Below are 27,498 nucleotides of genomic sequence, written 5' to 3'. Positions count from 1 at the left end.
CATTAAATCTAGCAGCAACGATTGGCTCAGGCAATTTTCCCTGCAAATTATCAATAAAGTAATTACCAGTGTGTGGGAGCACACCGGGCGCTTATCGCTGATGCCCCCTGCCCAGCCGCGGATCTGATACCTCCCAGCATTGCATTTGGGTAATTATGTGAGCAGGATGGTGTCCTGCTGTTATCACACCATATTATATTCCTGCTAAACAAGGTTTCTTGCTTCATATGAAATTGGATATTAATGGTGGCAAATGATAGCACTAGTGCAACTAACAGACGCAAGATACACCACTGGAATCCTAACCTGGCCAAATGATTATTTATTCCTGCCGTGGCCTTTTCTCTCTTCTGCTCTTCTCTTCGGTTCAGTCCCACACACACACACACACGTTCCACTTTCGGCCCACGGTGTAACACAGTCACACTGTAAACACTAATTTATTATAAAGACCTGCTATAAAAGAGAAGACAAAAAAAACTTCAGTTCCGACCACCAAATCACCATGCTTGTGTTTGCACTTTGTTACTAAGAAAAAAAAAGAAAAAAAAATTATATATAATAATAATAATGACTTTAGTGTGTATACGTCAGAAATCTATCATGAGATGTAATAATGGACTCTAGAAAGAAATAAACTCTCTAATCTCCTGACCAATATCAGCTGTGTGATTTCTTCAGAAACATGGCCTTGTGATTCTACAAGGAGGATATTCATGGATATTTATATACAGGAAGGAACATATTAGACAATTATCGTACTGTACCCTTTTGCCTAAACTATAACAATAATATTCATAACATGACAACTCTTGAGTGTTTGGCACGTTAATGGATATGACAATGATATGTTTGGTCTTGGCAGAACTGCTACACTGCTGCTGATGTAGTTATTGCTGTTACTGTTATTGTTGTTGTTGTTACTGTTATTGCTGTTGCTGTTACTGTTATTACTGTTACTGTTATTGTTGTTATTGCTGTTACTGTTATTGCTGCTGCTGCTGCTGCTGCTGATGTTATTGTTGTTATTGCTGTTACTGTTATTGCTGCTGCTGCTGCTGCTGCTGATGTTATTGTTGTTATTGCTGTTACTGTTATTGCTGCTGCTGCTGCTGCTGCTGATGTTATTGTTGTTATTGCTGTTACTGTTATTGCTGCTGCTGCTGCTGATGATGTTATTGTTGTTACTGTTATTGCTGCTGCTGTTACTGTTATTGCTTTTTACAGTTACTGTTATTGCTGTTACTGTTATTGCTGCTACTGCTGCTGTTATTGCTGTTATTGCTGTTAATGTTGTTGCTTTTTACAGTTACTGTTATTGCTTTTTACTGTTACTGTTATTGCTGCTGCTGCTGCTGTTATTGCTGCTACTGTTATTGCCGTTACTGTTATTGCCGCTGCTGCTGTTATTGCTGCTGTTGTTACTGTTATTGCTGTTGCTGTTACTGTAATTGCTGTTACTGTTATTGATGTTGCTGCTGTTATTGCTATACTGTTATTGCTGTTACTGTTATTGCTGCTGCTGTTATTGCCATTGCTGTTATTGCTGTTACTGTTATTGATGTTGCTGCTGTTATTGCTGTTACTGTTATTGATGTTACTGTTATTGCTGTTATTGCTGTTGCTGCTGATGTTATTGATGTTACTGTTATTGCTGCTGCTGTTATTGCTGTTATTGCTGTTGCTGTTATTGCTGCTGATGTTATTGCTGTTACTGTTATTGCTGCTGCTGTTATTGCCATTGCTGTTATTGCTGTTACTGTTATTGATGTTGCTGCTGTTATTGCTGTTACTGTTATTGATGTTACTGTTATTGCTGTTACTGTTATTGCTGCTGCTGTTATTGCTGTTGCTGCTGATGTTATTGCTGTTACTGTTATTGCTGCTGCTGTTATTGCCGTTGCTGTTATTGTTGTTGCTGTTATTGCTGCTGCTGTTATTGCTGCTGCTGCTATTGCTGTTACTGTTATTGCTGCTGCTGTTACTGCTGGTTATTGCTGCTGCTATTGTTGCTGTTACTGTTGGTTATTGCTGCTGCTGCTGCTGCTGTTATTGCTGTTACTGTTATTGCTGCTGCTGTTATTGCCATTGCTGTTATTGCTGTTACTGTTATTGCTGCTGCTGTTATTGCTGTTACTGTTATTGCTGTTACTGTTCCTGTTATTGCCGCTGCTGCTATTGCTGTTACTGTTATTGCTGCTGCTGTTACTGCTGTTACTGTTGGTTATTGCTGCTCCTATTGTTGCTGTTACTGTTGGTTATTGCTGCTGCTGCTGCTACTGTTATTGCTGTTACTGTTATTGCTGCTGCTGTTATTGCCATTGCTGTTATTGCTGTTACTGTTATTGCTGCTGCTGTTATTGCTGTTACTGTTATTGCTGTTACTGTTCCTGTTATTGCCGCTGCTGCTATTGCTGTTACTGTTATTGCTGCTGCTGTTACTGCTGTTACTGTTATTGCTGCTGCTGTTACTGCTGTTACTGTTGGTTATTGCTGCTGCTGCTGCTACTGTTATTGTTGTTACTGTTATTGCTGCTACTGTTGGTAATTGCTGTTACTTTATTGATGCTGTATTGCTGCTACTGTTGGTAATTGCTGTTACTTTATTGATGCTGTATTGCTGCTACTGTTGGTAATTGCTGTTACTTTATTGATGCTGTATTGCTGCTACTGTTGGTTATTGCTGTTACTTTTATTGATGCTGTATTGCTGCTGCTGTTATTGCTGCTGCTGTTGTTATTGCGGTTACTGTTGGTTATTGCTGCTGATGCTGTTGTTACTGTAAAGCTTTGTTTACAAAATAAATAATAGGTTAGCAATTAAATGTTACATCGCAGCCATGGAAAAGTTTGGATTCATGACGAATGAGAGAGTTGTACGTGAGCCCATAAATTTAAGCTTTGTCGGCTTTGAATTATCAGCGAATTTAACAATATTCCATTAGTTATTCCATATAGAAAGCTTGAACTGTCTACTTTTAAACAAAACAATTCAAAACGAAAATAAACCGACTAGCTTATGCTTATGTATTCCGTATGAACTGTGCATTTCTCTCTACAGGCGCGCTCACTGGAAAGATGACGAGTCAGCATCATCAGCTTCATCTTTGCAGCCCAACACTGACACAGAAAACACTAGTTTATTAATAAACAATTCAAATGTCTCCTTGCTATATTTGACACATTCATAATCATTCCTTTTGCCGGTTCTTTGTGACAGCTGTTATGCGTTATTGGCAGAGTCACCCTCTGGTTACATGAACGCGTCACCACCGCATCAGCACCAGAACATGGAGATTTTATTTTAGAGAATAATCGCACAACCTATTAGATATTCTATATAATTAAATCAACTATTCGAATATTCAAAAATTGTGACTCATCCCTGCATGGAATCTCTTGTTTCTTTTCCCATATCTTCACTCGCGTCTCACCCATTTCCGAAGCGGATTATAAACGTTTCTTCCTTGGTTCGCTTTTAATTAAGCCTATTATTTCCGTATGCTTTACTGGGGTAAAGTAGAAAAAAAAACGCTGTAGGACAGATAGCCTACAGTTTTACTTGTACGTCAAATTCTTTGTAACACAGTTTGTGCTTGTTATTAGACACGGTAATTGGGGTAAGACGCGTCAAGTTTATTTGTAAACCGCGTTTCACACGTGCAGGTGATTTTAGTTTCGCTTTCTCTGGCAGCGCAATATCAAACATTGCCTAAATGCCTTGCCCTTGTGGAAGATAAAATTGGCTCTTCATACCTTTTACAACAAGTAGAAAACATGAAGATATCAGAAAAGAGATCGATGGTCTCTTTCCTGCCCGTGTCCCACATCCCTCTCAAAGCAGAGCGGTAGGCTAACACGCGTCTTTGTGTGGAAATATTAAACGAAAGTTTTTTTTTTTTTTTTTTTTTTTTTTTTATAGATTCAACTTTATTATATTTTTTAAGTTCCCAGTATTTACTGATATTTATTTAAATGCTTTACAGGGTTTAGTGTGTTGTTTCTTTGACGGAATTGCTCAAATAAACACTTTTTTGCTCAAATATATACAGGCCTATATATTTTTGTTATTTCAAAACAACCCCCCAACCACCGCCAGTAGTTGGTCCATTACCACTGCGGTGGTAAAAAACTGCCACCATCCCAGCCCTATATCCATATGAATGTTGCATTTCTCTCTAAAGGCGTGTCCACTGTAATGCGGAGATGGCGGAGATGAGTTCATGCTTAATGCAGTAAACTCAAACAGGCAGGCTGAAAAACAGGCTTTAGACAATCCTTCCTGTCTGTGACAGACGGGTTGGTTTGCCTCAACTATACTCAGGTGCAGAGAAGACCAAGTGTGATAATGATATCCAATCAAATCAATATTCAACCCCCCAAAAATTGCTGCTATATGATGATTTACAAGGCAAACGTTGCAGCTTCAGAATCAGATGATTGTTTCACTGACTTGGCCCTGTGTACACTGACACGGTCATCTTTCATGATTTAAATAAAACATTCAGTTTTGTTGTGCTGCTTACATTGTAAAAGAAGAGTTACAGTTAAAAAAGAAATGGAACACTACAAGTGTGAGAAGAAAAACAAAACAAAACAAAAAATATATATATAAGCAACTTCTAGTCGACTCTAACGGAAAGAACCAACAAACAGCTTCTGCTTAATTAGTGCGACAGAAGTTCTCAATATTTTTTATTCCAGAGCACTGAAGTTCACCTTGAATAAGCAATGTGGGTTTCCTACAGGCGCCGGTGCTCCAAACAGCTGTTCCTTCTTGTTCCCAAGCGCTCCACGTAATGAAAAATGTTAAAAATTCAGGATGTCTTATTTCGGAGTGCTCTTTAAATGCAGTGCCACACAAGTGTAATTTATGAGATTCCTCTAATTGCCAGAGCTCATGAGAACATTTCCAAAGCTGTTTCTTTCTGCTTATGTTCACTGCTCTTTTACATACACAACAGTTTATCACGTAAAGTCAAAAATGAAAAATGAATAGCATTGGAATTGACTGTTTTAATATCACAGCAACCATACAGATTTTGGTCGTTTGTATTTTTGTCGAAGAATAAATGATGAGAAAAATCTTCTGAGATAAAGGGAAGTGTTAGTGCTTTGCATTTATAGGGCAGTATTCCTTTAATGGTTGTCCATTTTAAACTAGTTAGCACCAATTTGATAAACAATTTAAGACACATTAACTAATTAAATTTCTGGCTTTCCGTGTTTTCACTGTTATATGGTAGGGGGCGCTATTACGCACCTTCTGAAAGAGCGCTGAATCTCCTGATCAAAACACAGTTGAAAAAGAAGCAGAAACAAGTGATAGCAAATGTAAGCAGATGCATAGGTAAAATAACATGAACATCAACATTAAACAGCATATAAATCAAAACTGCCTAATGTTACTGAATGAAATGTTGACCCAGGATGAGCTCTAGGACTGTGAAGCTTTGGAGGTGTTGATCTGTGTTTTGATCTAATTTTTTGACATAAATCTGCTTTTCTCAGCTTTTTGCTCAAAATGTTACTTTTTTATTAAACTTGCATGAAAAAGAATGCATGAAGCTATAATAAAATGTTGTTGTTTTTTTAGCACAAAAACGCGCACTGTTCTTTCTTATGATATACTGCATTTTCAGATATTCATACAACAAAATATTCTGGGGGCCATGAAAACTTTGTTAAAAAAAGAATTTACAAAAATGGCTTGCAACATTTTTCAAAAACGCTGGCGGGGAGAGAGTCAAAATAACAACTGATATCTAATCTTTAATTTATAATCTGAAGAGTACATGAAAAAAAGGAAATTTCGGTTACACTTTATTTTAAGGTGTCCATGTTTCAGTGTAATTAACATTGAACATAAAATAGCATTGAAGTACTGAGTAACAATAATGAACTACATATATAGTCGGGCTAGGGTTAGTTGGCATGGAATTATGCGTCATTTATAGTTATTTCTATAGTAACTACATGAAACTGGTAGCAAATACACTTACCGGTAAATAAAGTTCACTGAGATTTCTTAGATCAATCTTTTTCTCTCTCTGAGATGAGAGAAAAAAAAAATCTGCTCACACTTGGGCCACCCACACTTGCAAGGTTGTGTCTTTCAGTCCAGTTCAAAGGTCTCTGAGAAAGCTCTGATCTACACAAAGTCATTTGTTTCAAAAGTTTAGGGTTGGATTTTTTTTTTTTTTTTTTTTTTTTTTTTTTATGATTTGTGAAAAGCATATGTGAGCGCCATCACTCAACAACAACAGTTACATCCTAAACGCTCCTATCTAACTAGCACCACTGAGACTGTATTAGATCCCTATTAGTGGCACAGAGGGCACCGCAAGCAGAGGTCAACGAGAGGCAAGAGGTCAGAAAGTCAATAAGTGCTAACTCAACACTGTCAACACACACAATCATAAGACTGACTGTGCCTAAACAAGACACACTTCAGATGCTCTGGAGTACATTACAGATTTGTAGAAATATAATTAGATTTTTCAATTAGCCTATGATAAATAATCAGAAAAGTAAAAAAAAAAAAACGCATCCTTAGTAATGACTTTCTATGACTTCATATAAAGGTTCTTTTGGAGAGAGTTTGGGGGCAAAAGAAGAGTGAATTTTTAAATGATGTTGGAAGCATGTGTTTTTAATTAGTAGGTGTTCTCGAAGGGTAAGATGATGGTTTTCTGTTCTTTTTTATGATAAGGTATTTATGAAGTGACGGTAGATCTGAAGGTCGGTCCTTAAAGACTTTTATTGTTTAAATGTGGAGGGTTATGTTTCAATTTAAGCACTCGCACAAGAAAAAGCATAAATATTGAGACTAAGTGGACCGACTATAAAACTACAGCACAGAGACAGCACTGTGACAGAGAGCAGACACTCATTCCACTACTAAAAGAAAAACCACACTTAATTAAACTCTAAACGAGCATCTGAAATAGCACCTGCATAAAATCCATAAATTAAGCAAAAATAGCATCAGAAAAGGAGTGTTTGATCATATATACATAACATCAGCTCTCCCAGAATCCCGATGGCAAAGCTAAGCTACTCTGCTGTAGCCGAATACATCAGTTGTGTCTAATCACAGCTCAGTCCACCTCTAATGAGGCCATGAAAGAGAGATATCAGATTTCACTAACCATCAAGAAAAACAGTCGGGACAGGACAGCCTGTGTGTCTTAGGGTACGTTTACACGACAACGATATGCTTAAAAAAAGTTTTTCCTTTAAGTTTTCCACGTACAGACGACACCATTGTCAAAACGATCCCCACTCACAGGATCCGCAAAAACGACTAAAAACGCTGCATTCTGCTGGCAGGCAATTAGATGGCGATGAAACGCTATAGACTGAACATGTAATACACATGTGCATGACGTCAATGTCTTCAGAGATTCGTGTTTTTGTTGTTTACACTGACAGCGTTTTCAAAAACTTGCACTCTGAAACCCGTTTTCAAAAGTTTGCGTTTTCAGGCACCCAAAACGCCATTGTGATGTAAACGAACGTCAAAAACGCATAAAAGGTTTTATATTTTTAGTTGAAAACGGTGTTGTGTAAACAGCTCCTTAGGCAACCCAAGAACTACCTCACGTTACTCTCCATTTCTCTTACAAAAGAACTACAACTTGAACAACACAAAAAATCTTTAGTAATGCATGACGACAAACTATTAAGAGTATTGGAAATTTCACTTCTTTTCAAATGTAAGGTGCCAGACACTAATGAACCATATAATTATGGTTCAACTGATAAAACATAGAGGTGGGTGATATATTGTACCACAAGGTGGGTCATTTTCTATCATGGTATTGGTACATATCAAAATACAGTAATAGTTATCCAATCTGTAAAGCGTGCGTGATATTGTGGGAAGTGCTTTAAAATTAAACCTGATTTAACTTGACCAGCCCATCAGTCACACAGAGGGTGTGTGTTTAGGGTGCTGAGAAACTGTATTTTAGCAAAAAACTAAATTCACAAGAAAGGCATAAATGCATAAAGCAGTCCTTGCTGATTAATAGGTATGGAAGGACTGCACACATTTTTATTGTTATTCTTCTCATATATACACACACACACAAACGCTTGTCACTGGTTTATGTTCGGTTGCACAGTACTAAAAGTAACAGCAGTTAGATTTAGAGTGTGTTTTTTTCTTTTCTTTTTTCTAAAATGGTTAGAAAGGTTTGACTTATGAGGTTTGGAGCCATAGTTTTGGCCCTGTGTTTCTCTGTTAGACATTTTAGAAAAATTACTTGCAAGTATGAGGAAAGAGGAAAGTGTTTCATTATTTTCCAAGGGGTGTCACAGTTTCAGTCAAGAAGCACATAATTCAGCTTTAAGATTTCTTTGTGTTCCCTCTTTCTTCCTTACACTTAAATATTGAGCATGAAACTGGATCCATATCCAGACTTTTGTCAGAGGTGCAGGTTCACTGTGAACCTGATTATAGTACAATTTGCTAAAGTGCTTTTGAGAGGAGAGGGTGATGGCAGATACGTGGCTTTGAAGAAAGAAATGAGCACTTCTACAGGTCAGTGGATCTCCTGAACTCCTGGCTGAAACATGAGCTGAGAGCCACACAGGAACCTACAGCTTTATGAATGAAGTATATTAAAATAAAATGCCTTCGATGATCACTCCTTTCATTTTTATTTATTTATTTATTTATTGGTACTAACTGACAATTATGTACTGTACATACTAGTATGTAACCAGAAAGAAAAATAATTCACCAAGCCTTCTTTCCTTTAATGTATAACTAATAAAATCAAATATTTATGAATTTAAGTCAAATTACCTTTATTTTTATAGTACTTTATACAATACATAATGTTTCAGTGCAGCTTCACAATAATAATTGTTGTGAAAATGATGATTACATTATGCAAAAAGAGTTCAATTCGGCTGTAAAGCAACTCTTAAAAGAGAAAAAGTGTCACTGTTCCGTTGTAAAGATTGTCAAATATTAAATTAGTTCAATTTGGCTATAAAGCAGTTCTGCAGAAAACAGTGAATCATCGTCCAGCTCAGTTCAGTTCTCATACAACAGTGTCAGTACAATCAGATCAATACTGTTGAATATTAAGTGTTCCCAACTAAGCAAGCCAGAGGTGACAGTGACAAGAACCCAAACTCCATCAGGTGACAGAAAAGCAACATAATTCCAGGCTGCATAGCTAGTCAGAAGTCAGATTGTCTCATTTATTTTAGAGTTGTATACAATGTGCAGGGTTTCAAAGCAGCTTTACAGAAAAATATTGCAGTACAAATTTCTGCAATTCCACCAACACCTATTTAAAGTTTCATAAATGAAGGGTTTCCCATATATTGATTTATCTGTGGCGTCCCGCCACAATATCAACACTGACCGACACAAACTGATTTCAGTGCTTCCCATTCATTAACTAGACTGTGGCGGCCCAAAAATATATTTACACTTCTCATAATAACATAAAAGACGTTTAATGTTGTGTTTTGTGACAATCTTTTGCCAGTAGGCAGACCAGTCATGATAGGGCCACGTGATGAGCCCATGCCCACCGAGCCCAACCCACCAGACGTGCGGGCGTGGCTGGCAGGTTGTATCGTGCACTGTGCTCTGGGGCACCAGAAAGGAGAGTGAGGATTGATGGGCGCCCAGTGAAGGCGTTATTGGATTCTGGTAGTTCAGTGAGCCTGACCCGTCCAGATGTTGTACCAACGAAAGGCAGGGGTAGAACTGTGATGCCCATCACCTGTGTGCATGGGGACACCCGGTATGTGCCAGCCGGTATGGTTACCATTGACACAGACCCCGGAAGCTGGAGGACAGATGTGGGGGTAGTACAGGATCTGCCAGTACCCCTCCTGCTTGGTTGTGACTGGCCTGGATTTGACCGCCTTCTGTCAAGCGCAATGCAGTCTGCCAGACGGCGCCGGCCAAACAAAGGAAGAGCAAAGAGGGATTCCCCGCAACAGCCAGTGATGTTCGCCACCGAGAGTGAACAAGAAGGTGAGTCGCATGCCTCCCAGTTAAATGTGTACTCTGATCTCGGCAGAGGACAGAGAGAAGACGAGCACCTTAAGAACTGTTGGGATCAGTTCAGAGTAATTAATGGAGAAGAGTGTCTACCCCAGTTTCATCCAACACCACACTTCATTATGGAAAATGGTCTGCTCTTCTGGTGGTTATCAGGAGGGGTGAGGAAAGGCATCTACTGGTGGTGACCCATACCAAGACGGAAATGGCATCTGGCTGTTCCAGATGCCACAATGTTCCACTCCGGAAAGCCACCTCCAAGAACATCACCAAGGAGTTGTTCCTTCTGTTTAGCCGGGTGGGCATCCCCAAGGAAATATTGACTAACCAGGGTACTCCATTTGTCTCTCGGTTTATGGCGGACTTGTGCAAGTTGTTAAAGGTAAAATAACTACATACCTCAGTCTACCACCCACAGACAGATGGACTGGTCGAACGTTTCAATCAGACCCTTAAGAGAATGCTGAAGCGGGGTGGTAGCCGAAGATGGGCGCGATTGGGACCCCATGATTCCGTACGTGCTGTTTGGTGTCCGTGAGGTTCCCCAGGCCTCTACTGGATTAACCCCTTTTGAGTTACTGTTCAGGTGGCAACCACGAGGGCTGTTAGATGTAGCCAGAGAAGCCTGGGAGGGCCAAGAATCCCCACACCGAACTCTGATTGAGTATGTACAGGAGATCAAGCAGAGGATAGACAGAGTGATGCCCCTAGTAAAAGAGCATCTAACTGAGGACCAACGCACCCAACAACGAGTGTACAACCGCCCCACTCAAGCATGTGAGCTCTATCCAGGTGACAAAGTATTGCTGCTAATCCCAAATGCTGCCTGTAAATTTCTTGCATCTTGGCAGGGCCCATATACGGTGGCCGAGAGAGAGGGTCCGGTAAATTATCAAGTTCGCCAGCCGGGACGGCGACGTGGTGAACAGATCTACCACATTAACTTGCTGAAGAGGAGGGTCGAGCCAGTCAACCATGTGGCAGCGCTTGCCGTAAAGGAACCGGCTGTGGTGGATCTAGGGACACAACTCTCAGCAGTCCAGAAGAAAGAACTGGAGGCCCTGGTAAGCACCTATTCAGACATGTTTTCAGAGACCCTGGGCCGGACCGACATCCTATCCCATGAGATTCGCACCTCTCCAGGAACCATCATTAGGCAGCTGCCCTACCGGGTACCAGAAGCTCGCCGACAGGCTATAGAGGAGGAAGTGCAACGAATGCTTCATATGGGGGTAATTGAGGAATCTCGATTCTGTGGTCCAACCCTATAGTTATGGTGCCCAATAAAGATGGGACTCACCAGTTCTGTAATGACTTTCTGAAGCTGAATGAGGTGTCCCAATTTGATAGCTACCCCATATCCCGAGTAGACGAGTTGGTCGAACGCCTCGGCAGGGCCCGCTACATCTCAACGCTTGACCTCTCTAAGGGTTATTGGCAAGTGTCGTTGTCTAAGAACGCCAGAGAAAAGACTGCCTTTAGCACCCCCGGGGGGCACTGGCATTATCGGGTCCTACCCTTCGGCCTGCATGGGGCTGCAGCAACGTTCCATAGGCTCATGGACATTGTACTACGTCCGCACTGAGCTTATGCCGCAGCCTACATCGATGATGTGGTAATTAATTCGGAACGTTGGGAGGACCACTTGGATCACCAGAAGAAAGTCTTGAGGGAACTACGGAGAGCTGGACTTAATCTGAAGATGAAGACTAAGACTAAATCAAAAATGGCTGCCAAAATTAACATTGGCCTACACACGTGCGCGCTACAACGCTGTTGCGTATATATTAAATATGACTGATTATTTAAATAAAATGTTTTATTTAATTCAAGTAGTCTACTTGTACATAATTATTTTTTAGGGTTTAAAATGTATACAGATTTGACATTTTCCCCTCATACTTCTGTCGGAATTGGTACGAAGTTGGCATTGAATTTCATTTCAAATGGTATTAAAAAGGTCTTAAAAAGCCTTGAATTTAAGTTGAAGGATCCTGGGGGTACCCTGTAAATAGAACTACTGTACCCTACCTGAAAATTTTAAAGCACTGTTTATTTCATTTGTATATTTCTTATATTGTATTTGTCATATTGATCGTAATTTGCTTTTTTGCTTATATTTTTTCTTTTTATATCTTTGCTTATATATTTGCTTTAACGATAAAATAAATTTAAATAACAATATTGTGATATAAAATTACATTAAAAAAAATGAATTACACATATCGTGAAATAAGATTTTAGTCATATGACCCACCCCTATCCCAACCTATTCAAAGGTGAATGTGATTGATAATGTGTTTTTTTTTATTATTAATTTATAAAACAATGAATTTCAAGTTCTGGCATATTATGTGGTTACTTTTACTGTTGTTTTAGTTATTTCCCGTTATCAATTCAGTATTTGTATCGAGATATTTTAGTCATATATTGTATCAGTCATAATTTAGGTATCTTGACAACACTAGTCACTTTAAGACCTGCCACACATGACACGGATCTGACACGCATCCTATTTTCTCTTTATATTAATTTAACACTTTTTTAACTCATTTAAGGCTGTGCTTACGAGTATACTCTGCAAAATGGGAATTTTGACATAATTTTGTGTGTTTTTGTCTGTTCAAGCGTGAAAGAGAACTCAATGCAGTGCTGGCACACTGTCTGAAGCGGCTTTCTGTGCACGTGTTTCGGGTGTTTGTTCACAGACAGCGCACCAGTACAGGTTTGAGTTCCTTTTTGCGTCTTATTGCGCTTGAATGGTTTAATAGCATTTGAATAAATGATAGCGTGATCATGTACTGTAGCACAGCCAAAGGATAACAGAGGATGATATATATCAGTGTTTCCCACAGGATTTGCGTGTACCAACTATTCGTGTTCCTGCTGCACCTCCAGAAGAACTGAAGTGAGTGTAACGTTTTATTAACCTTTATATTAATATTTATATTAATATTTGCAAATCGCATGCTGCACGCTTCACGATGAATGCGGCTAAGGTTTACACTCGGAACATTACGGCATGTTTTCTACGTACAACGTTCTCAGTCTAATTCATAATCCCACGTTTATAATGAACAACGCGTTATGGTTATTGTGTTACAAACGGTGTCCGCACAGAACAGAGGGGCGGGGTGAGCAAAGCTCATTATCATTTAAAGACACATGCACTTAAATGGCGTGCTAAAAACAGAGCTGTTTTTGACCAGGTAAAATGAGTGTTTTCTTACAATACTAATGAGAATTTTTAATTAAAGTATATTACAAACTTTTAATTTAGACCCTAAAGAATCATATTAGCTTGTACAAAAATGGCATTATATGACCCCTTTAAATGAAACATTTTTTGAGGTAAAAAAAAAAAAAAAACGTATAATTTACAGCGAAAAGCTGCATGATTTTTTGTTTTATTAACAGTTTCTTAATTGTTTTTTTGTTTTGTTTTTTGTACATTCTACATTGTTAATGTACATTAGGGTTTTATGTCACATCTTATGTTGTTAAATAAATATTTATTTACTTGTTTTGAGTTTGTGTGTATGATACAGTGCAGCTTCTATATATTAGTTTTTACCTCAGCTTGTGGAAAAGCTACTTGTGATTAGCTTTGAATTATCATGTGGTATTATAGGTGATGCCAGTATATGTTAAATATTAAATGTGGGTTTTTTTTTTTTTGTAAATTACAATTTTAAAGTATAAAATGTACCGGTTGATCTGTAAATATGTTTATATTTATTTTTATATTTTTATATTTATATGTTTGTTTGTATGCTTTTTTTTTTTTGTATAAACGGTTTATTTAATTTTTTTTATAAAAGCATAATCCCTCTCTGTTCAGGTAAGGTTAGGTGACAATGTTATTTGCCTTTTTTTATTGTAAGACATAGGTAAATAAAGCAAGATTAAACTGTGTAAAAATGTGTCAAATCTAGGGTTGTCACAGTAAAAATGAACTGAAAATACGCCAGTGGCCACATACAATTAGGGCCGTTTTAGTTCAGGAAGCAAAGTTGAGATGGCGATCTAACTATAAATTTGCAATGATACCAACATGCAACGTCAGCAATCACTGACACACTTCACCAAGCGTTGTTATACAATCATTATTTTTGAAGGCTGGCAAAGAATCATCATAAAGGACAGGGAAATATACTGCATGCTTTTTTTCCTTATTTCACAGCCGAACTGATCCCACTCCATCTGAGATTTGATATTTGTCAATGGATGTGTACGACGCGTGTTGTAGACCTCAAAATGCACCATCTCCATTGAAAACAGCTGATTATTCACGGTTTCATCACAGTAGGCAAAACTAGTTTTAAAATGCCTTTGATTGTAAGTCTGGTCAGACTGCTGAAAAAACATCTAGAATTAGACTTATCAATAAGCTTTCTGACTCGTCCTTTATTGTCTAGTAATATAGATGGCTTCTTCGGCGTTTTATAAAAATGAAAGCCTTGTCATTTCTCTTCAGAAACAGTGACAGGTCAGTGACAGTATTTCATAGATTTCTAAGCGAAGCTACGTTTCAGCCCTTGGGTAGATGCTGTCTCCTAAATACCGACTCATCCCATCAATGCAGAGACCACATTTGGGCCTGCCAATTAGAAATAATTAGGCAGTTATTGCAGTGGCGAGTCTTTTTAAGTGCACATATAACGATGCAATGATGCTGATTAGCGGGCTCAGAGTGAGCGGGGCTCAAACGGCCAGCGAATAATTATGCCAGTGATCACAAAGCTATTGCATGCCTCTGTACTTCACCTTAATGCATTTCAAAACGCCACTTAATTATGGCCCGTAATTAATCCACCATTAATTGCAGGAAGAGCCCAGTTTACCTCGCTTCGTTTCTAATTATCATCTTATAAATAGTTATGGTTCTAATTAATGTGTTCATTAGGCAGGATATTTTCTTTCAAAGTCATGCTCTGAGCCAAAGATTCGGCATGTGCTCTCAGAAGCCTGGTCAGCCAGAAGGTGAGGCCATTCTACTAGCACTGGCTTTTATTTTACTACATTCAACCTCCTAATTGGCATTTAAAACGTAATTTGGAAGAACTTCAAGAAGGGCTTAAATGGGGGATGGATAGTAGGAAAGAGAGGCCAGTTCATTTTATATTAGTTTCCAATAGCAGAGGCTTGAAAAGGAGGCAGCCACCACACGTAACTTTGAATAGGATGAAATAAACTAAGCTCACGGTGAATTAGCGGCCAGCCATGTCTCTAATTCCCACAACACAATGCTCTCAATGGAGGCTCACGTGATGGATAGAACACAATCATTTCTTCAAAGGTTATGCTAGCAATCATTGTAGGCACTCATGAATCCTCACAAATAATGATACATGGACAGGAGGTCCAACTAGTCTGCTGGAAAACCAGTGTTGTGAAATCTCAGGGTGACGGCACCAATAGATTTAATTATTTTTAAGATATTGACAATTTACCCTATGGACACATACGTATTCACAGCAGCTAAATTCAGTTGTCCCTTCACCCTTTAGTATTTAATCCTGTTCTGTACACTAGACACACAGTTCAGCGTTTACGAGAGTGACAACTGCATTCTTCAGGAAAACTCAGGAAGGTCACCAACGTGGTAAATCAATCACGTTTAGAATGTGGAAGTGACTTCCATAAATGGACATTCCAAGAAAATGAGGTACTCCCGAAATCGCAGTGATGCAAGTGAGAATCATACCAATCTTTTGGCATCCCGTGACTGTGAACAAGAAACATGAAGTTTAACCCTTTTGTTGATCACTCTTTTTGAACCAAAGTAACAATAGTGGCCAAAGATGCATATTTTCTGTCAATTTTAACTAAACTATGGTAACTCTTTTGGCCCTGTCCACTCATTTGAGACTTGTTTTCCCCCATAAACTGGTTTATAAATATGTGCAGTTGCAGGGTGCAATGTTTGGGTCTAATTTGGGTTTATTTAGGATTATTTTGTCAGACCCAGTTGATTTTTTTAAAGCAAGATCTCTAAGCTGTAAAACTTAAACATAGACAAAGGGCTGATGAGAGCAATTGAAATAAGCAGACTTGTGTCAAAAAGAGAAAAACTTTATTTTCTTGCACCACTCATGGAGAGGAGAGCGTCATCTCTGATGCACGTTTGAATACGTCATAACACTAGTCGTTCACGTCGTTCTGAACACACTCCGTGGATTTAGTGTTAAAGAATCTTATTACAAGACTGTCTCTTTCCACAGATCCTTTTATCAGCCTCATGGTTTAAAGTAAAAATAAATAAAATAAATGGTTTGGTTTTGAATAGAATGAATGGATTTAGCTCTTCACACAAGGTGCAAACATTTTCTTTTTTATATCTAATTTGAATATCTGAAAGTCTTTTCCTCAATTATTTATAAAACATTAGTGACAATGACGACACTTGGCAATATAACTGTTATGTATTATTATTGCCACTTTCCTCAAACAATGACTCTGTTTATTTAGGTAAAAATACGTAAGTGTCATTTTATTATTATTATTATTATTTTCTAATTTTGAATATCTCTGTAAATAAAGGTGGATTTGAAATTTCTTGGGGGCTTCTTGACTATAAGTCAAAGTAAGAGACAATGATGACACTGTCTGAAATCTAATTGTTTTCTTTTATAATTGTTTTCTCCTTAAATTTAAAAATACACTTTTGCTGCAGATGATCAAATACAACCAAATAAATAAAAGATCACGTTTTTATGTTTGCTGCTGAAATAAGTGTTGAACCTGTTTCTGATTAGCATTTGACCAGCCTTTAGAGATAAAAAAAAATAGCACATGTAATTTAAAAAAAGTTTCTTGGACAATAGTATGGAGTAAAAAAATAAAAAGTAATTTTTGGGTGAACTCTCTCTTTAAACATGCTCGCTCCATGTCTGGATACGAACTATAATTCGCTCTGCATGTGATGCTAAGCTTGCTGTGTAGAAACCACTCTCATGTCTGCTCCACGAGCGTGTGTATATTTTTTTTAATATTCTCCGCTGTTTTGGATGGAAATCAATCGGTGGGCATTCCCTTTCATGAATAATGTGGAGATCAGAATCTAATGACATATTTCTGTTCTCTGCAGCTCTGTACATCAGTCATGATTCAGACTTTGCATACTTCAACCTTTCAGTTTTTTTAAACTGGAACAAAGAAATGACAAAAAAAAATTATAAAAATTAAACACTTTCCCTTAATTTTCAAAATAACATGTGATTTTATTGCCTTGTGTTTTAGGGTTTCATGATCATTTAAGCATTTAATGCAGTCTGCCATTTTTGATCTTGTCTTTAATGCATCATTTATTAAATTTCAATTAATAACGAAGTGGGTTGTCTAAATAAACAGCATTTACCAAATTTACCAGCATTTCTCAGTGTACGGAGCTGGAAACATGACAGACCGCCCCAGCCTGGCATAATCTGCAAGGAACACCTGAATAATCTCTTAAAAATGCAGAAATGTTATTGAAAATTAATCTTTCACAACAGCCATTCTGCTTTGCGTGGAGTCTGCATTACCACCAGAGGTGTGCATTCATTTTCAATAGGCTAATACAATGGTCTATTATTCCTTATTCCTTGCCTATTTTACAGCTCATAGCATCCAGACATAGGTACAAATGTGTGTGCGTACATATCCACATATGCTCAGTCAAAAACAAAATGTGTTTTCATTTTCAGGGATAATTTAGGCCTATATCACTTTTCAGTCATCATCGACCCCACAGTATGGGTTCGGTAAGGTGTTTTGATGTTTTTCTTAAGGAGTCTCTTATGCTCACCAAGGCTGCATTTATTTATTTTTATCAAAATAAAAATGTATCAAATTTCATCATAAAAAAAAAGTAAAAGTGTGAAATATTCCAACAAAAAAAAAAAAGCTGAATTTTTAGCAGTCTTCAGTGTCACATGATCCTTCAGAAATCCCTCTAATATGCTGATTCGGTGTTTAAAAAAATACTTCTTATTATCAACGTTGAAAACAGTTGTGCTGCAGAATACTTTTGTGGAAACCACAATGCATTGTTCTTTGATCTTTAATTCCAAAATGACAGAAACCACTGAACGATCTGTCAGTGTTTTTCAAATTCAGCCAGTGAAGACTGACAATAGCCTTTGTCACGTCTGTCTGATCGTTAGTTTTATTGTGACCAGTTACTGATGCTGGTAAATGTGTTTATAAATGTGCATCCCCAGTCTGTACATCCAGTTTGTGCATGTGCATGTCTAAAAATAAGCAGGTGAATGGTGCGTCCATGTGTAAGGCAGTGTTTACAGACAGCTCTCTGGTTGTTTCTGCCCAGGGGAGACGGCTGGAGGAATCTGTGGATGGAGGGGTGGGGTGATGGAGGTTTGCTAGGTTGCTGTTGGTAGCAAGAGAGAGCTGTGCTTGCGGCTAGCCAGGGATAAAAGACCCTTGCCATGTCACTCACTTACGCCCCTCTTTGGTAAATAAAAGTTTCTGACAACAAAGGCCAGCAGCGTTTGACTAGCCTTTAGAGGAGATAATAAAAAAAAGCAGACACTCGGGACAGAAGGAGAGAAGAAAGGCAGAGGAGGAGAGGAGAGCTGTCTCTTAGATTGAGGAAACTGAAGAAGCATGTTGATTTGATGAAGCACAGAACACACACCTGAACCACGCCAGAACACACATGCTAAAAGAAGGTCAGGCTTAGGTTTGCATTGAGTCAGATAATAATGTGCATGTGAATATTGTTCTCTGGAGCTACGCCAGCGTGTTTAGGAGGGGTTATGGAGAGACGTTAACCCCCACTGTGAGCCCCAGGAGCAAAGCACAGGAGAGATCCCAGAGAAAAAAACTGAACCTAGCTGATTTCCTGCTTCTACTGTAGAAAATACATGCAATACCAATGTTCGCCATTCAAAGAAAAAAACATGGCAACAATAAAATAAAAAAGTGTTATGGAGAGAGCTGAATATCAAACAAAGATCACCGCTTCATCTGCAGCAATATCACTGATCTTTAGCGCTGTGATGAAGAAAACTTCCAAACATGTGATGAATAGTCTAGTATTATTGCTCTGTAGACATCAATACCAACACAATGTATAATATGGTGCATGTAAATCATGTCTGATGCCCGAATCCTCATATTCACAAGTGCTAATTAATGTCATTTAAGTTAACTACTGTGTTGTAATATAGAGAAGTACTTCTCTTTACAGAAGGTAAAGGTAGGCTTGCACTTATAGCTTTTTTACACAATGATAAAAAAATCTGTTAGTTTTCTTATTATTGATCTTGAATGGAAGTCTATGGCAGCCCATAGAAGCATTTGGTAAATCGTTTTGAACACTGACACAGAGAATAAAGAGGTCAGTCCCAAATTTGGGGTCAGTTTTTCAGTCCCTCTAGACTAGAGCCACCAAAGGCACTGATATTTAGGCTAATAACTTTTAAACAACGAAATTCTTTTCCACCTTTTTTGCTATTTCTACTACAAATTTTGTCCAATCTTTACAAAATTTAGCAATTAATTATGGGGAAAACAATGTGTTAAAATGGTTAACATTTAACCCGCCCCAGACCTACAAGTCATCTTACATCACATGAAGCTTCTTAAAGAGATAGTTCACCAAAAAAAATTTAATTCTGTCATCATTTATTCAAATGAGAGAGGTACGTCACATGAGCCCATAAATTTAAGCTTTGCCGGGCTTTGTATTATGTTTCGCGATCTGGTCACCCGATTAACAGCATATTTAACAATATTCCACTGGACATGGAATATCTTGTTTCTTTTCCGAAATCATCACCATTTTCCAGGGGATTATAAACGTTTCTTCCTTTTGGTTCACTTTTAATTTGTCCTACAGCATTTTTTCTACTTTACCATAGTAAAAATGCGAATATAATAGACCTGATACCTTTTTTGCTTGCACATCAAATTCTATTTAACACAGTTTGTGCTTGTTATTAGACTTGGTAAGGCGCTTCAAGTTTATTTGTAATGCGCGTTTCAAGTTTCACTTTCTCTGGCAGCACAAAATCAAACATTGCCTAAATGTCTTGACACTGCGAAAGATAAAATTCACTCTTCAGACCTTTTACAACAAGTTGCTTGGAACATCAGGAGAAAACATGAAGATATCAGAAAAGAGATCGACTGTCTCTTTCCTGCTCGCGTCCCAAATCCCTCTCAAAGCAGAGCACTAGGCTATATGATGCATCTTTGTCGTGAAATATAAAACAAATAATATGTAACTTTCTTATATTATTTAGGTTACCAATATTTACTGATATTTATTTAAATGTTTTACAGGCTGTAGTGCTGCGTTTCACTGACGGAAGTGCTAAAATAAACATGCGTCTGTTACAAAATGGAGGTTTAAGTCTTGTTCATCATTTTATATTAATATTTGGAGACGCTCTGAAGGGAGGGTGGGATCTCATGCTTTCACAGCTAGCTTGCTATTGCTCGCCTCTCTGCAATTGCCTACCCCACCTTTAAGGTTACTCTGATAGATCGGGGGCCGATCGTTATTGGCCGATAATAGCTTTAGATAGTTTGACAGGTGGTCTCCATAAAGGCCAGTAAGAAGAGCCAATCAGATGACGCAACGCTGGCGAGACAATACATTTGCAACGTTTTTGCAGAGAGCGGAGACATTGCAACGAAAGCAACCCTGCAGCAATGACAGCAAGAGACTAGGGCTGTGTGATTTTAGTGCAATTCTTTCCTTTCTAGGGCTGGGTATCGAGTTCGATACTTTTTAGGCACAGACCGAATTGCCTCGACACCATCGAGTATCAAAAAATGTCTTGTGAATTTTGTCGATACTGATTTCATTTGATTGGAAACTTATTCTTCCTGTTTGTATCTTAACTCAATTTATAAATTTGCGAATTTGACATAAAATATGACACATTTAGAAGAAATGCCATTACAAAGGTTAAAAAAATGCCACAGCAAGTCATTTTAAAGAGTAAAATATCGCCTCATAATGGGATGGTTCATTTCTGTCCCTGTCAATGTTTTAAATTTGCAGCCCAAGTGCTCCTAAAAAGAAATGTAAATGTAGAGCCCTGTATAGGGCAGATTATATAAAAGCACCTGCTTCAGCACTCAAACATCTCTTTTTATATATGCAAATTATATATTTTTATACATGCTATGTTTATTTATCACCTTGATCGGGGCAATTTTTATGAATGAAACGATTTACGTATAGGCATGTTTGTGCAAAAAGGAACGTCAAAGACTTAATTTAAGTATTTAAGACACTGCGCCCACTAAACTGGATCAGGTGGGTTAGAGAATAAGATGCATGTATTTGCGCTAACATGCCATGCGCAGAAGTAGCGTAACTATTTTGTGAATTCCCCATGCGCGTCATTTACAGTTACCAACCTATTGTATAATGCAAGAGAAATACATTCAACAATATTTTGTTCCCAGTAGTACCCTGGCTGAATGAGCTGCCAAACTTGATCAAAGGGAATAGATATTAACGTCTAATGGTTTATCAGCTACTCGTGTCTGTTTTACATGTCAAGGGGGAAAGACTGAGTCTCTATGGGTACCCACTCTGTTCATCTTATTTTCTGACTACTCTGGAAAACAGCAGAGCGGAGTGGTGAACACTGAACAGCACACCAGAATCCACACATTTCTAACTTTATGCATTTCTCTCGCATTACTTGTTTATTTTTTTATGGCGGCCAAGGAGTGTAATATGCCCAACTGAACTGCCCTAATCTTCTTTCCTGCAATATTTCCATGCCGCAGTTATTGTTCTCATTCTCTGAATAATATCCTCCACTCCTTGGATCTTTTTTTTTTCTTTTCTGTAGGCTCTATTCTTTTCTTCTCTTTCCCGTTCTCATATTCTCTATCTGGTATGGCACTTGCTCATATCCTGTCAGTGTATCAATCAAAGAGAGCTGTCCACTCAATTCACACCTGATTTATCAGTCTGCCTCATCCCAAACGCCATTATTAGACCCAAACCTTTTTAACGCGACAGTGACAGATCGCTAGCCCGACCCAGGTAACCCGTTTCACTCTGTCTAGCCCATCGCGCGCTTGAGGCACGTTCCGTCAGTTTTCACCGATGAGGGTGAACCTGGGATAAATAAAATGCAATAACACGGCTCAAAATAAATAATAATAGTGACAACTAATATGGCTTAACAGGCTTCCTAACGAAAGGGCTTTCATTTAACCTGTTTAAGTCACTTGTAATACAGCTAGTCATTCATTCAAAACCTGCTATTGTGCTCTCATTAGGATTGTAAAAATGTTGACTTAATCTCCCACACACAACACACGATCTTCTTCCAATTTAGTCATTTAAACATGCACTTTACTTTAAGTTGCATTGTTTGCCACAGCACATACTTAACTGACTATTAGATGCATTTGTTTTAAGACTGAAGCAGTGAGCCTGTAGATATTTCATATTAAACTTACAGGGATAGTTCACCAAAAAATGAAAATTCTGTCATCATTTACTCACCCTCAGGTTGTTCACATCCTGTATGAGTTTGTTTCTTCTGTTAGACATAACATAAGATAATTTGAAGAATGACAGTAACCAAACAGTTGATGGGCCTCATTGACTTCCATAGTATTTTTTTTCCATACTATGGAAGTCAATGAAGTATATTATTGTGTCCAGCAGAAGAAAGAAACTCATACAGATTATGTAGTAAATGAGGATTTCCGTTTATGGGTGAACTATCCCTTTAAAGGAACACGCTGACTTTTTGGGACTTTTGCTTATTCACCGTATCCACCAGAGTTAGATAAGTCCACACATACCCTTCTCATCTCCGTGCGTGCCGTAACTCTGTCTGACGCATCCACTGCTAGCCTAGCTTAGCACAAAGACTGGAGGTAAACGGCTCCAGCTAGCATACTGCTCCCAATAAGTGACAAAATAATGCCAACATTTTCCTATTTACATGTTGTGATTTAGCACTGCTACTCTGAGCAAACTCTCTGCTCCTCACCGGGGCTTTTCAGGCGCTGCGAGCAAATCCCTCCGCCCAAGTAGCAGCACTTCGCCTTCTGAGAATATAGTTCCCAGTGTGTATACGGTTAGAAGATGGCTGTGTCATGTGATCTTGTTATTTGTACACGCTGTGACTATACAAATCACAACATGTAAATAGGAAAATGTTGACGTTATTTTGACACTTATTGGGAGCAGTATGCTAGCTGGAGCCATTTACCTCCAGTCTTTGTGCTAAGCTAGTGTGTTCCTTTAAAGATGCTGAATGAAAATGTTGTCACATTAGAAAATACACTTTGTATACATTACCTATAACCAAACAGACAAAATCCATAATGCCTGTAGTATCCAATGTATAACAGGTGAATACATAACATTTTGTATATTTGATTTTCAAAACTCAACACATTTCTCCTTCTGAATGTACAGTGCCATCATGTGCTGATTCTTTTAAATATTTCCCTTGTTCTTGTTCCTTTTCAGTCTGTTTTCAAATAGAGAATTCAACTGCATCATGCCAAGCATGACCTCAATAGTTAACAGTGAACAGTATGGTCACATAGCTTGCATTAAAAAGAAACCTGAGACACTAATAAATCTATTACATTTTAGGCTGTTATGACACTGGCTCAACTACTTGGTTTCCACTGCAAGTTCAGAAAACAGCTTTCACACAAACTAAACAAACCAAACTCTGACATCATAAAGACTCGAATGCCAAAAGCTGTGAAAAAGCTTTCACGTTTCTTCGTCACCTAAACTTCGAAAAAAACATTTTTTTCATGTAGCAAATGCTTTTATCACGGTCAGCTTACGCTACATTTATTACAGGGCCAATCATCCAGGAGGAAGTCAAGGGTACGATGGTCATGGCCAGTAACCTAACAGTTATCAGCCCAGATGATTAAACAATAATAGCTACTATTTTCAATAGTTAACTAATCAAATAATTTCATGTCAAATAATCTCATTCCCACAGGGTAAGAGTTAGCGTAAAATACTGGATTAAAAGGAAACTGCAACCAACAATACCTTTAATACAGTGTGGACAAAATGCTATAATCCCTGCTTATCTGTGTCAGTCTAATTAAGATATGAATGAATCATTTCCAGACTCATTTAAATGATTCCAGCATCTCTCACAGCCAAACACAAGTAAACAAAGGCTTTAGCCTCTATGTATTATGAAAGCCATCTTAACACTTCTAAAGTGTTTAACAAAACACTCCTTCATTTACACACATTTGCAATGTTAATGAAATAGCCTACCTTTAAAAACAAAAAGCCTACAGTTCTTATTCCTGTGAGTGTCGATGTGCATGAGAGCTTATTTTAAATAAAAAATGAAATAAACGGCTGGTGGATAATTATATTTTAATTGCATTAATTCATCAACCTAAGTGCCCCCTTTTTCTTCCGAGCTCCAAACAGGCACAAGGGCAGGCAAACGTGGACTGACCCAAGGGTGCTTGTGCCAGTGCTTAATTAATACAGACAAAAACAATAATAATCTACACTAATAACCCCTGTAATGAGTGTGAGTATCTATGTGCACAGGACAAGCAGCTGTGAGAGTGAGTGGCTCTGCGAACAGAAGGTCTTTAATGGCAACCTGTCATACGCTAATTAGCCAAGCACATGTTACCATTTGAGCCCGAATGAGGAGGAGGAGGAGAAGGAGGAGGAGAGGGAAGAAAATCACTGTTGCTGCTGATGAAGATGATGAAGATGCGGCCAACATGTTTAGATTTTAGCTAATAAAAAAGTGATTTTTTTTCTTGCAAAGGAAATTTGACATTTTATGAAAAAAGTTTGAGATTCTGGTAGATATTGAAATTTTTGGCCTGTTTTATCATCCACCAGTTGAAAATCATAAATATGATAGCAGCATTATTCACGGCCCCAGCACAAACAGTGCAGAATGAGGTTTAATACACACAGTACAGGTCAAAAGTTTGGAAACATTACTATTTTTAATGTTTTTGAAAGAAGTTTCTTCTGCTCATCAAGCCTGCATTTATTTGATCAGAAATACAGAAAAAAAAATTAATATTGTGATATCTTATTACAATTTAAAATAATTGGTTTTCAATTTATTATACTTTAAATGATCATTTATTTCTGTGATGCAAAGCTGAATTTTCAGGATCATTACTCCAGTCTATCACATGATCCTTTAGAAATCATTCTAATATGATGATTCATTATCAAAGTTGGAAACAGTTCTGCTGCCTAATATTTTTTCATAACCTGTGATACTTTTTAGGATACTTTGATGAATAAAAAGTAAAAAAATAAAAATAAAAAAAAAGAAGTTAAAAATAGAAATCTTTTGTAACAACAATATACACTACTGGTCAGTAATTTGGGGTCAGTCATTTTTTTTTCTTTCTTTTTTTTGAAATAAATCAATACTTTTATTCAGCAAGGATGTGTTAAATTGATAAAAAGTGATAGTAAAGAAGATTTATATTATTAGAAAATATATTATTTTTTTTTTGAATAAATGCAGTTCTTTTTAACCTTTTATTCATCAAATATATTAGGCAGCAGAACTGTTTCCAACACTCATAATAAATCAGAATATTAGATGTCACATGTGCCACTGAAGACTGGAGTAATGATGCTGAAAATTCAGCTTTGCATCACAGGAATAAATTATTTTTTAAAGTATATTCAAATAGAAAACTATTATTTTAAGTTGAAATAATATTTCACAATATTAATGTTTTTTTCTGTATTTTTGATCAAATAAAAGCAGCCTTGATAAGCATTCTTTCACAAATATAATAAAACGTGATGTTTCCAAACTTTTGACCTGTACTGTATATATCTGAAGTCGCCTGCTCACATTCATTCCACCAGCATTAAGGAACAATTATTACCATAACTATTTATATAGTGTGCTCGTCCTTACCTCCTATTCCGACTGCGGGATTGAGATCTGTGTGACCTGTGGCTCCGCCCCTTATCTGCGCTTCGGCTCCGCCTCCTGTGAGCGGACCCTCTGGAAGAGCTGCTGTTGGAGCGCTTTCTGTGCCTGAAACATCAGTAACAAGAGTCCATTAAACACACACACACACATGCAGCCACAGGGTACATTCTCTGCTGCGTACTCTGTTCATCTATATTTTCAATGCTCATCCAAAAAGTTTTTCATGACAGTTTAAAGATGTTTCAAGAGTTTAGTTTTGAAATAGGTTTCGTGAACACTGAACCACCCACCATTGCTTGGACAAACAGATAATCCCAGGCCATGCAAACCTGCAGAGCCACAGTGTTTAAAGTGTTTCTGGCCATCAGCCAGTATGACTCTCTCTGCACTGTTTAGAAAGGCTGACATCACGGATATAGACCAGTCTGACTGCATTATTTTAACTAATGAACTCTATTTCTCTCTCCTCCTTCTCTCCAATGAGCTTCTGTCAACTTCCCTCTTCTCTACTCCAGCTGATAGACCAGGACTTCTTAGAGGCACTTTCAAAAGCTAAATCAAAAGCGCGAGCCCATTCCCCACATCATGAATAAATAAAATGTTTATCTAAAAACCATAATTAAATTTATTATGCATTTCTGCATCGGACGGTACCCGGCTCAGGCATCAGGCCGTCTCTCTCCGTGATTGTGTCGGCATTTGAGGACCGAGTTAACGTTAGTGCTGCTTTAGAGAGAGCGGGAAATGCAGAACCCTCAAAGCATGTGGGTCAGCGTCCACAGAACCTATTCCTTTATTCAGAACAACATTACAATGCAAATCATGCATACAATGACTTCAATACACCTTTTGTTTGATTAGCCATGTTTTCATTTTTTATTAAAATACATGTCTTTTTTTTTTTGAAGAAAAGAGCCTCATTAAAGAAATGAAATACTTGAACAGAAAACATAAGTAATTTGGCATCGTCTTTTATTATTTCTTGTTAAAAATACTTGAACAACTTCTTCACTGCTTATACAAGGCAAGTTTAGTTCAGACTGTAAAAAGTGAATTAATAATGCATGATGTTTGGGTTTTACCTTGAAAATGTGTTTAAAATTGGAAAGAGGTGTACACTCAGATTGATCCCAGGTGTAAAATACTTTTTACATAATGGCGTACGTCATATTAATTTTTTAGAGTCTAAAGGTTTTCAAAACCATATGAAATACACCCACATAGTGTGTACAGTCTGATCAGAAGAATCCGCCATTGGTCAGACTAACAGATAACAGAGCGATGCTGAAAGCACAGCAGTTCACACTCTTCAGGTGAGGTTAATGAGGGCATTAAACGTCTGCATAATTACATAGATCAGGCCACTTAAAAAGAGCGAAGCAGATTTACAGATGTATGTGTGGATAATGCAAACAACGGCTGATCAACAGCACTCTATTTTAGCTCCTTGACCTCCACAGACATCCTTCTTTCTGTGAGAGCAGCTCTTTCCCATCACATACATAATGGCAGCAGAGCAAGCGTCATGAATAATTGAGCTCAG

General features: G+C 37.9%; 1 protein-coding gene across 1 annotated transcript in view; it reads right to left on the bottom strand.

Annotated features, from left to right (window-relative positions):
* Positions 1–27,498, bottom strand: part of rsrc1 (arginine/serine-rich coiled-coil 1) — a 147,283-nt gene that overhangs the window by 118,174 nt on the left and 1,611 nt on the right. Inside the window, exon 3 of the mRNA XM_084126103.1 lies at positions 25,938–26,060. Within this exon, the coding sequence (XP_083982229.1) occupies positions 25,938–26,060 (123 nt within the window). The remainder of the gene's footprint in view (positions 1–25,937; positions 26,061–27,498) is intronic.

The sequence above is a fragment of the Abramis brama genome (genome assembly GCF_963993115.1).
Source record: "Abramis brama genome assembly, chromosome: 10".
Classification (NCBI taxonomy): domain Eukaryota; kingdom Metazoa; phylum Chordata; class Actinopteri; order Cypriniformes; family Leuciscidae; genus Abramis; species Abramis brama.
Note: the sequence above shows the minus strand (reverse complement) of the source record. Positions and strands in the feature narration are given on the sequence as shown.